We start from the raw sequence: 12,256 nt of genomic DNA, 5'->3' as shown, positions 1-12,256 counted from the left end.
CTATTTTTTCTGAATTTTTATCTAATTTTCTATTTCTTGATACAATTTTGCATCAGTAGAGTTATAGTGGTTGCAATTTACAAGTAGATGGAGTGGTAGTGAAAAGTTAGAGATTTATGGTGAAATAAAATAAAAATTTTGTTAGATATTTTGGGTTATATTAAGTTAGAAGGAATATTTTAAAAATATGGCTATTTTTTTTTGTAGTTGAGTAGTATTGTCTTTTAAATTTTATTGTTTTGAGTACAATATTAATTTTATTTATTATTTTTTAATAAATTATCAGCATCTTAAATATCCTGAATAAAAGTAATAGTTTATTTGTGGTTGCTATTGTTATTGTTAGATAAATTGCATATAATTCAAGGCATGTGGATTAAAAAATAATGTTAATGAAAATATTTTTTGGCAAATATCGGTCGACCTTTTTAAAATTATTTTATTTATCTTAAATTTTAAATTCTAAATTATAAATCTTTAATAATAAATTTTAAATTTTAAATAAAAAAAGATTTTTTGTTTTTTAGAATTAAAAGAAAAACTCACGTTAACTAACTAAAAGATAGTTTTTTATATTTTTCTTTTAATAAACTATGAGTAAAATTTGATGTTTTTTATTAGGGTAAAGTATATTTTTTACTCCTAAAGTTTGACAAAAATTTTAAAAATATCTCTAAATTTATTTTGTTTAAATTTTGTCCAAAAAATTTTCGATTTATATCAAATATATTTTTTATGGCTAAATTTTTAAAAAAATTAAGACTAATCTAATAATAATATATGAAATTATATTTGATTTGCTTGAGTTGAGGATTGTTCTTATGAAATTGTTGTTGAATTGATTTTAAATTTTTTAAAAAATTAGCTATCAAAAATATATTTAATATGAAACAAAAATTTATGCGACAAAATTGAAACAAAATAAAATTTAAGAATATTTTTAAAATTTGTATCCTATTGATTGATCATGAACTTGAAGGGTCGGTAGCCCGGTGCATGGTTCAAGTTTCTCTTACAGATATTTTTGAAGGTATACCTTTCTTTTCTTGTGATTCTGAATTCTTATGAGTCCAGGCCACTTATTTTATTATTTCAAAGCTTTATTTTCTGAATTACACCAAATATTATATTATTCTTTTGTACAACCTTTTTGATAGAATTTGATGCTTGTGATTTTTGAAGAGGTATCTTCGTTGATACGTTGGTGTTATTTGAGTATTTAAGCATTTAGTCGTGACCTGAGTTAACCTCATTAGTACTTTACCCGAATTCAATGTGGAGGGCTATTTTACTAAGAAAAAAAAAATATATTACGTGTTCATTAAAATTAATCATTAAAAATAATTATTAATATAAAATATATATTAAATATAAATATACATTAAAAATAAATTAAATTATACATATATTTATATATAAATATATTGATAATTAATTTTAATGATTAATTTTGATATATAAATAATATTTAAAAAAAAAGAAAAGAAGTTCAATTATTTGTCTGTCCAAAATAATAACATTCGTCTCTATTTTTCTTGAAATTGCAGTCAAATTAATTTTTTCTGTTTGGGTAAATAAATAGCACTGGCATATGATCTGTTTTTTAGAAAAAAAATAAACATTAATCAAACAAGAACTAAACCAATTCAAAAGCATCTATTTTTTGAGAAAAAATTGATCGTGTTGGAGGTATTTTTATTTATAATTTTTTTACAAATATATTTTATAAAATATTATAATTTTTATATTTGAAATTTAAAGTTATAAACAAATTTATTTGCGAACAAAAAAAATAGTTTTATATAGAAAATAAATTATTATTTTTATCTAGAATATTAATAAAAACTTTTTCCTAAACAAAATTAATATTTTAAATATTTTTTTCTTATAAAAATTATTTTTCGTAAATATAAAATAAATATTATTTATTAATAAATAAATTTGATAAGTGTTTTGATATTCAGGGGTCAAATAGACAATTTACTAATTTAAAAATAGATTATTGGAAATGACTCGGTGCGACTGTGTCTCTGGCCGTTACTGTTACTGTTACTGTTATTGTTACTGTTACGTGTTTCTTTCTTCCCACAACGCGCTTCCTTCCTTCCTTCCTTCCTTCCTTTGTGTTCTGTTTCCCACAACAACGAAACAAAGCAACTCTTCTTCTTCATTCCATTTTCCATCTTCCAACTTCCTCTCTCTCTCACTTGAATTCAACTTCTCAGAGTCTCTTATTCAATCCAAGCTCTGGTGTCAGCGTCAGTCAGAATCGAGAATGGTGTGGGTATCTGCTCTGATTTTTGTTGGCTTCATTCTCGGGGTTGCGGCGGTTCTTGCGGCCCAAGCTCTCGCACTCTTCTTCATCCTCAAACGACTGCGTTTTAAGGCCGATAGAGACCAATCCCGAATCGCTGCTTCCCAACCACCACCCGCTGAGCTCGATCCTCTCCAGTCTCTCGATTTCGTCTCCAAGAAGCAGGTTCTTCGATTCTTCAACTCAACTCAACTCAACTCAAATCCTTCTTTTTCTCCCTCTTTTTTTTTCTTTCAAAATTTAAATTTAAATTAATCGTATTTTTAATTATATTACTACGTTACGCGCTTTAGCAAACTGAATGATATTAATCAATTAATTAAATTAATTCGTTAATAATAATGCTGGTACAATAATAATATTTTGAGCTGATTTTTTATGCTTTCGAGTAAAATTCATTGTATGTTCTTCAGTTTCTTTTGCCTTTTTTTTTTCTGTTGACGTGAGCTTCATTTTTTATTTGGTGTATGCTTCGTGTAAACTGAAGACTGCGATTTATCTGCAGATATAAAACTGAGTTTCATAGGAAGCAATTAGTTAGTCCTTCGCATTTTTGGCTCTTAGTGGTTGGAATTGGGAAATGGAAATAGAAAGAAAGAAGGAAAGTAGAGCTTCTGATTTATGGAAAATAGTTATTTTAATGTTAACCAAGCCTTGTGCCACTAATCACAATGATTTCAAAGAAAATATTGATGTTTAAAGAATTTGGAAAAAGGAAAGTCTTGTACATAGGGTGGGGAAAACCCAGTAAGGAACTCCGCACGGTACTCTGTTAGGTTTTAGGTTTTGATTATGCAATACTAAATTACAGATTTGAAACCTTCATTTGGGAATCATTAATTTCCACAATTTTTAATCCATCTTATTACTCCTCATCTAATTCTAATTAGCTTCTTGCAGGGTGTTCTATGGGTTCTAGAATCAGAAGAAGTTTCGAGATCATGGCTGGATAAACCATCAAAAGAACAAAAAAGAAAAAGGGAGCTCTTAGAGGTTTTCCCTATCAAAATGTATGGGCAGATCAAGGGTCAATCGCTTCTTCTAAGAGAGTCTGATGGTTTGCAGAGAACAATTGAACTCAAGGGCTGCACAGTTCAGGCTGTGTCAGCTTCAAGCTTTTCTTCAAGAAAATGGTAATGTGATTTTGTAGTCACTTTCATTTGGTGGTATCTAATTTCTCACAGTAAATAGGAAGAGTGTCGATGTTTATTTGGTGATATTCATGCATATCCTTTTTTCCAATTTTATCTCATGCTGCCTCTCTTTTGTTTGTGATTCCTATCATTGCTGGTTTTCTCTTAACTGCACACGCATACATGGGTTTAACTATTTAGTATCAGTGTAAAGAAAAGAAATGAATAGGTTATAATGAATTACCGTAGTGAGTATTATATTCTTGACTAAATTGGTTATGCTAGAGTTGCAGTCGTCTTCTGTAACTTATTTTATTCCTTTCAAAGGCAAACATTTTCAAGTGCATTGTGCATGATTTTTTATTTCAACATTTGATTCAAAACTTCAAAGCTGTAAAAATGGACTTCTTTTTCTGAATTCTCCTCATATGTGTATTCATATAGAGAATGTCATTTCTTTGTCTTTTTCTGCTTCTTAAAAATGGGTGTCATGTGATAGCATGGATTTTGGGGGTATTCGTTTCATAATATTGGAGAGATGAATTTTATTTTATTTATTGATCATTCATTCAAGAAATTAAATGTTTCAAGTTCTTATTTGATTAATGGTTTACTTAATAGGGCAAAAAGGTTCCCCATCAAATTGGAAAGTAAGGGCTCTGCAATATATGATGGAAGCAAAACCCTCTACATATATCTCGAAACTTCATGGGAGAAAGAAGCCTGGTGTAAAGCTCTCCATCTGGTTTCATGTGATCAAAAGGATAAAATCAAATGGTTCTCCCAGTTGCATGAAGAATTTCATAATTATTTAACATCCTTAAATTCTGTATTTCATTCTTTTATGAAACCATCAGCAGGAATAAGTGTTGATACGGTAGAAAGATCTAGTAAGCCTGATAGTGCTTCCTCAAAGGTTCGTCAACTTTTGAAGAAGTTTTCGAAAAGAACTTCCCGGGTTGGTTTGGAACATAAATCAAGTTCAGCTTTATTGTTAGGCCATGACGAAAAAAAGTACAGCGAGAAGCTTCGTGCTGGTCAAGATGCAGTTTTGGCCACTGGATTGATGAAAAATGCTCCAACAGGAAAGCATAAGAGTTCCTTGGTAGTAGATGATGCTGATGCTGAGGAGAAGTTTGGCATTGATGAGGGAACATTATGTTGGAATCTGTTGATTTCTCGACTATTTTTTGATGTCAAAGGAAACACAGAGTTGAAGAAATCGATTCAATCACGGATTCAGGTTTGTACTTGTCCCATTGGATTCGTGTGAGTTTGTTTAGTTATCTTTCTTTTGCATCAATGTATAAGTGGAGATCATTGTGCTTAATTATGAATTTCTTGCATTTATCTGCACTTGTTATTCAAATTGAGAATATTTGCTTATTGTTGCTGGAAACATGATAACAGATATTCTATCTTTTGAGTATTGAGTAACCTTTTCATTCTTAGTTCTTCGATAAAGCTCAAGGTTATACTCATAGAATTTAAATTGTGCTAAATATAAAACATTAAGAATCACAGCCACTGTTCTTTCCAAATGTGTTCTTTTGTAAAGAAAATTTGTTAGTTTAACTAATCAAAAGGCATCTCTTCCGTTTCAGAGTTTTTCAATCTGGTGAATGGAAAATGTAATTAATTGATTTAAAAATATTTTTGGATAGAATTGGAGAGAATGTAATCATGCATTTTGTTTTCCCCACCAATGTTTATGCAGCAATTCCGTCATGGACTTATGGTCATAGTGCACTACTTGTTAATTTCATTATGGTTGCTGCTAGAGAGGTGGTTGTTGTTTGTTAAGTTTCCTTCTTTAATTTCTTATTCTTATTATTTTTTTATTAAAATCTAACAGAGATCATTGTCCAATATGAGGACTCCCAGCTATATTGGTGAAGTCATCTGTACTGACATCAATACTGGGAATGTTCCACCTTGTATAGCTAGAATGAGGGTTCTTCCTATGGAACTGAGTGAAGTATGGGCCTTTGAAGTTGACATTGAATATTCTGGAGGTGTGGTGGTAGAGATTGAAACAAGGCTTGAAGTTGGTGAACTTGAAACAGAGGACTCAAATCCAGAGGTAAGTGATGGAGGAGCTGTCCCATCAGATCTTCTTGAAGGTTTTGAAGATTTAGGAAAACAATTGAATCTTGAGGAAAGAAAGAATGATTTACAAGAGGAAAAAGAAGACGATGATGATTGGAACACTGGTTAGTGATGAGTCCTATCAAGTCCAGTTATTTATGCATTTTCTACGTGCATCCTATACTGAACTTTCCTCTTGAGTTGTGTCAAACACAATTATTTATGTTGTTTGTCTTTCTTCCGGGAAATCTACTTGAACTTGGTTGTCTCGGAGATTGTTCAATCTGTTTCACAATTATGGGCCTGTTTGGCTTCTTTTTTTATCCCATTTTTTGTGTTTCCCATTTTAAGGATTCTGTCAAGGTGACAATAGTTAAAACAATTTATATTTCCTATTTTAACTATCTCCCTCACACAATTTTAAAACAAAAACAAAAAAGTAAATGAAAAATGGAAATAAAAACAGGACATGAGGTCTCCACTTTCATTATTGTTTGAACATCCAATACTTTTTTGTTATTTTTCAAACTTCAATTTACTTCCATCATTTCTTGCTTTCTATTAGCAGATGTGTCTAAGAGCTTTAAGAAGATTTTGTCTTCCTCAACTGGATCAAGATGGAAATCTATATTAAAGTCTCTTGCCAAACAGGTTTCACAGGTACCATTTTCTTATATTTTCCTCCTTTATTCCATGGTTTCTTCTTTCATTTACACTTTACCAGTCCCTTTCACTGTTATTAAATTTCTGCTATTTCACTAATGTGGTGTGGTCATAATAAATTGGCATCTTCTCTCCTTTATTCCTTTTTTCTCAGTTAAATAGTGTGTGTGTTGCACAGATCCTCCTATATTTTGGCACACGAGCTTGTTATTTCACCCTAAATTTTTTGAAAAATAACTTCTTGTTTGAGTAACTTGAATTAACTTCTCCGTGAGATTTACCAAACCAGTGAAGAGACTGTCCATTTGTTGGAAAATATAGAGACTTTGCTGCTGTAGTCTTGTACACAAAGACCAATGAAAATTAACCACAAGGGAGGTCTTTGTGTGTGTATTGATAAAAGAACTTTATAAGGTAAAGCTGGATAAAGAAACAATCAAGATTGTAGGATAAGAAATCCCCAACAAATAAAATCAGTAAAAGAAACCATAATGAAAGAACTCGTACAAAATTAGTAACTGTATTAGAGTCAATCCCTTTGCATGTCTGAAAAGATAGGTTCTTGAAAATCATGTGATGCATAACAAATTTAAGAGGTAATGAAATATCATTGAGTATACGGGTGTTTCTTTCCAACCATTGCTGTACCACTCACATTACCCATAAACTGCAATGTCACAAAATTGCTTTCTTTCTTCTTCTGAATCCTTGAAACTGAATGGGTAGACACTGACTAGCAAACTTGCACAAATCCATATCAAACATGCCAAACAGGAAGCCTCCAATGAGACCATTATTATTTAGTTTTCTTTTGATTTCAATATATATGACCGGTATTTTGAAATGGTGTATGTACTACAACATACTACTTGAAAGTTACATTAAATGAATTCTAACCAAATAGGTTCTCATGACATCATAAAGTTTTTTTTTTTTTCTTTTTTTCACATGCATAGAAAGTTTATCATATCGTGTAATTTTCTGGTGGCTGATTGTCATTTGTTTTCCAGCAAGTTTATGACCATGGGCATGAGTATTCCCAATTGGAAGACAATGAGTTAATTTAAATGAATAATCTATACAGAAGTAGCATGCAATTCAAGATTATCTCAAGAAGGTTCTTGAGAGTCACAGGCTTTTGTTAAAATTGCATATTTGTGCTAAACTTCTCTTTTCTTTGTACCAGAACATTGAATTTGAAAATCCTCAAACTGTTCTTACTTAGAAAGATTCAGCAGCAAGCTGGCATCTTCTCCTATATACAAATATATTGGTTCGAGTAACACTGACTTCTGCTTTCAATAAGTGTTGGTTAATATATTTATCTGAATTTTTTAATAACTAAATTAACTGAAGTGCGTGAGTTGAATCTTTTTTGGTTATGATTCTTAATATTATCTTCATTTTTCTTGTCACTGCACGCATAACCACTTTGTAGGTTTTTGATAATATACAACATCATTGACAAGGTGCATAATATTGCAATTCTAGACTATTTTGATGCATGCACCTAGAGACATTTATATTTGATGATATGTGCGTTTATTATTATTATTATTATTGAAACAGCCAAAGGTGTTTTATTCTCAGAGTAACTGATTATTTCTTATCAAAAGGTTCCGCTCTCTTTGGCAATAAAGGTAGAATCCCTCAGAGGGACATTGCGTTTGCATGTAAAGCCACCTCCGTCTGATCAACTCTGGTACGGTTTCACATCAATGCCAGATATTGATTTTAGCTTGGAGTCATCTGTTGGAGAACGTAAGATAGCTAGTGGGCACATTGCTTCGTACCTCATCAATAGAATAAAGGTATGTAATTTCATTAAAGAATTCAAGCCAAAGATCATTCTTTTCCTACAGTTTTTATTCAGTGTGTAACTCTCTTAACTCTTAAGAAAGCCTTTTCCTACTAGGCGGAGTCGGTTACATGGATCCAAGACGTCATTGCGTCGTGTCCATTCATTGGGATGCGACAGTTTTACGTTGGTCGTTGCAAACCTAACACAACCCTACATGGATCCAAAGACGTCATTGCGTCATGGCCATGCATAGACAAATTTTATGTTGGTTGTCATAAGCGTAACTCGACCATAGGCTATTTAAACTTAGACCGAGTTTACATATATCACAGGTGTCAGTAATTGTATTAAATGAGGATAAATCTTCTATAAGCAATTTTTTTTTTGTCTCCATCTATCTGTTTATATGGACCCCCTTTTAAGTGCCTAAGTTTCTCTCATTTTATTACTTTCTGGTTGAGCTTGTCTCAAATATGGTCAGTTATACACAAATTGGAATTTGGATTTTCGGGACAAGAGATTGAGCTGGTATTTTTCTTTTCCCCGCCAAAAGGGAATCTATAAAATTTCACTGTTTCTTTTCCTCCTGCAGGCAGGAATTTGGGAAACTTTAGTACTCCCCAATTGTGAATCCATTTGTATCCCATGGATGTTAGCAGAAAAGAATGATTGGGTTCCTCGCACTGTTGCTCCATTCATATGGATTAACCAAGAATTTGCGGTTGACAGTTCAAATGATAGCAATAATCAACCTTCTGGTGGAGTGAAAGCTAATGCATGTACTTCGAGTACTGGTTCGGACCACAAACAACAAAGGCCTAAAATTCCTAAACCTAGTAAAGAGCCGACCAGCAAATCATCATACTCTGCTCTTCCACAAAGTTCATCAAGCCAACCATCCCTGGAAAGCAGCAGAAAGTTGGAAGAATTGACAACGCCTTTATTAGAGAATGACAAACCACAAGAAACTAGAGACTCGGAGCCATTTGGAACGCCTTCACAAAATGACGAAGACGAAACTAGTGAACATAGGATGGAGGATAACTCTCAGATCATATCAGTGGATAGAAGTTTGGTAGCTGAGAAACGCAATCATTCTATTGAGCAAGATGAGGGAACGCCAAGGAAAATGGGGAGAAGGGAAAGGATGTTTGATTTGCGGAAGAAGATGGGTGAGAAGTTCGAAGAGAAAAGGCGTCATCTTGAAGAGAAAAGCAGGCACATTGTTGAGAAGATGCGAGGACCATGAGAACCAGAGCGTAAATGGGAAATGCAGATATGTTGTTCATTCATGATCAGTTGTTGATTATGAATGTGACAGACAAGTACCTTCTATACGGCAGAACAAACTGGAGGTATCAGATATTGTTTCATTTTTTAGTTGTACATTTTAAGTTGCTTAGAAGATCAAAATGGGGATTATAGGTATGTTAATGATCCTAGCTAAGAAAATATTGTCAGGTCATGAGGAGGTCAAAGATACATTGTCTCTTGTAAATTTGTCACAGCCACAGCTAAACAACACATTGAGAACTTGTCTAGTTGCTGAGTTTTGCATTCATATCCTCAAATTTGAGGAATAGTTCAGTTATAGCATTTTATATTCTTGAACTTCTATTGATGAGTTCTTTGTTAATTAGCCAACCCGATCTAACTTCAACAACTATCAAGCAGATAGTAGAAATAGTTAATTCGAACAATTGAATGACCATTCCTTTTATGTTTTTGTTAATTATGAGAACGTTTTGTGTCAGCTTTATCACTTGTAAGGATAAACACCCCTCTTGGCAGGTCTAGTAAACAAAGGATGTAATTGGGTGGTTCAGATTGGATTTGGAAGCAAAATTACAAGTAAAATACTCACAATTTATTGGTCTCAGAATCACTCACTCATAAACGATACTATCATCTTTTTGGCTTTCAATGTCACCAACAACACACTCATAAATTAGAAGAAACTTTCTAATAATCCAATATGTTTTCATTCATATGGAGAGATGGTTAACAACATACCTATGAAGTTTTTATATAGGCAACTTTTCATAATAAAATAATAATTCTTATAAGAACTAAATACTAATTGTAATATTTTATGAAACTAGTAGAAACTTTGACTAGTTAACTTATTCAAATTTGCTTCAAAATTTTCAAGCTTAGTCATCAACTTGAAACTTCCAATTCATAATTCTTTATTTTTCATAAATGTTGTGTTGTCTTGCACTAGAAAAAACAACTTGCATTCTTGTAGTTTCTACCACTTAATTGAGGGTGCAACATGGTTTCCAATTCAATTTAATTTCGAATTTCTTTAATGTTTTAGCATATTGTATTTGTACTATCTTTGAATGTTCTTGATTTAATTATCTAACATTGCTTCCCTTAAATCAAACTTGCAGAATTAAATATTCCAAACATCTTTTTCAATTTGTAACATAACTAAGTCTTCAATAGCTATGTAAATATATCTGCAACTTATTCTTTGGTAAGACAATACTCAATTACAACTTCTTTTTCATTCACCAACTCTCTGATTTTAAGAAATTGAATATCAATATACTTTGATTTCTCATGGAATATTGAATTTTTTTACAAAGTGTAATAGCTGATTTGTTATCACAAAATATTGTTGCTGGAGTACTTTGTTTCTTGTTCAATTCCTCAGGAATTTTTCTTAGCCAAACTGCTTGCGTTGCATAACTTGTTGCTGTTATATATTCTACTTCTGCTGTAGAGAATGCTACTACTAGTTGTTTCTTTGAAGACCATGAAATTGCACCAAAACCAAGATGAAATACAAATCCCGAAGTACTTTTTTGTTTCTATATCTCTGGCCCAATCACTCAGACTTCCAATCAAGCTTTTGTAATATGTGGGATTTACTGATCTTCCTTTATCTTCTCTCAGTAATTTGAACTTTTCTTTAACCAGAGTAGGAACTAGTTTTGAGTGCTCCATCTAAAATTTCTTCAAAATGTCATTTGCATATTTCTTCTCTAAAATGAAGATTCCATCATCTTTTTGAACGACTTCAATGCCAAGAAAGTAAGGCATCAACCCCATATCCGTCATTTCAAAGTGCTTTTTCATAGCCTCCTTGAATTTTGCAATTATCTTCAAATTGTTGTTGGTAAAAATAAATCATCAACATAAAAAAGTACGATCAAGATTTCTTCAGGCTCAACGAACTTGATACAAGGGATATGCTCAAATGGACATCTTCTAAAACCATTCTCAATAAAATAAGAATTAATCTTCTTGTACCACGCTCTTGGTGCTTGTTGCAACCCGTACAAAACTTTCTTCAACCTGTAAACTTTATCTTCTTCTCTAGGAATTTCATATACTACAGGTTGCTCAACATAGACTTCTTTCTCTAAAATACCATTTAGAAATACTGACTTAACATCTATTTGATGTATCTTCTATTTATTTTGGGTCGAGAGTGAAATAACCATACGAATAGTGTCTAATCTAGCAATAGGGGCAAATACTTCAAAATAATTGATACATGGCTTTTTTTGTATCTATTAGCAGCTAATCTTGCCTTGAAATGCTCAACTTCACCATTGGATTTGTACTTATTTTTATAAACCCACTTTACTCCAATCTGCTTCTTATCTGTTGGTAAATCTGTTAGGTTCCATGTGTCATTCTTTTCAATGGCATGAATCTCCTCATACATTAATTTTCTTTAATTGTTGTCTCTAAAGACTTCTTCAAAGTTCAATGGCTCACAATATGAAAATAGAGCAAAATTTATGGTTTCTTCATCAGATAGATCGTTGTTATAAACTTCGGGTAATTAATAAATAGTTAACTAATAAAATAATTATTATTTAAAAAATTATAAAATTAAATTCTATAGTTTAATAGAGTAGAAATAATTAAAATATAAATTTTGACACTAATTTCAAAAATTTTGACCCAAAATTAAGCTAAACGGACCGAACTGATTAAACAAGACCCATATCGGGCTCAAGGCCCAACCTAACAACACTTTAACGAAGAGCACAGCTCTTCTTCCCCACACAAAGAGGGAAACACGCTGGGCACTAAGGAGAGAAAGGGGAGGAACGTTCAAACCCTTACCTAAAATTCAATCTCACGTAACTTTCAATTTGGAGCTCTGATTGATGAGCCGTCGGTGGCCACGCGTTCATCCCAGAATTTTCTACAAAACTCACTGAACAATTTGTTAAAAAAATCTCAATTTCAGACCCAGTTTTTCCTTTGTCAATTTTGAAAACTTTGAGTAAA

At 32.0% G+C, this 12,256-nt stretch overlaps 1 protein-coding gene across 3 annotated transcripts; it reads left to right on the top strand.

The window, feature by feature from the left end:
- Positions 1 to 2,093: 2,093 nt before the first annotated feature.
- LOC130948645 (uncharacterized) lies at positions 2,094 to 9,731 on the top strand. 3 transcript variants are annotated; one of them, XM_057877473.1, is made up of 8 exons: positions 2,094 to 2,479; positions 3,215 to 3,447; positions 4,069 to 4,690; positions 5,165 to 5,232; positions 5,332 to 5,660; positions 6,101 to 6,195; positions 7,815 to 8,009; positions 8,592 to 9,731. In XM_057877473.1, the coding sequence occupies exons 1-8, from the start codon at positions 2,276 to 2,278 to the stop codon at positions 9,246 to 9,248; spliced, it is 2,403 nt and encodes an 800-aa protein (XP_057733456.1). In that variant the 5' UTR covers positions 2,094 to 2,275; the 3' UTR covers positions 9,249 to 9,731. The 3 variants fall into 3 exon arrangements, with proteins under 3 accessions (XP_057733456.1, XP_057733457.1, XP_057733458.1); XM_057877474.1 differs by having other exon boundaries at positions 2,096 to 2,479; positions 6,104 to 6,195; XM_057877475.1 differs by lacking the exon at positions 5,165 to 5,232 and having other exon boundaries at positions 2,098 to 2,479; positions 5,303 to 5,660.
- Positions 9,732 to 12,256: the final 2,525 nt, after the last annotated feature.

The sequence above is a fragment of the Arachis stenosperma genome, chromosome 9 (assembly GCF_014773155.1).
Source record: "Arachis stenosperma cultivar V10309 chromosome 9, arast.V10309.gnm1.PFL2, whole genome shotgun sequence".
Lineage (NCBI taxonomy): Eukaryota > Viridiplantae > Streptophyta > Magnoliopsida > Fabales > Fabaceae > Arachis > Arachis stenosperma.
The sequence above is the reverse complement of the archived record's forward strand: the minus strand, read 5'-3'. Positions and strand labels throughout refer to the sequence as shown.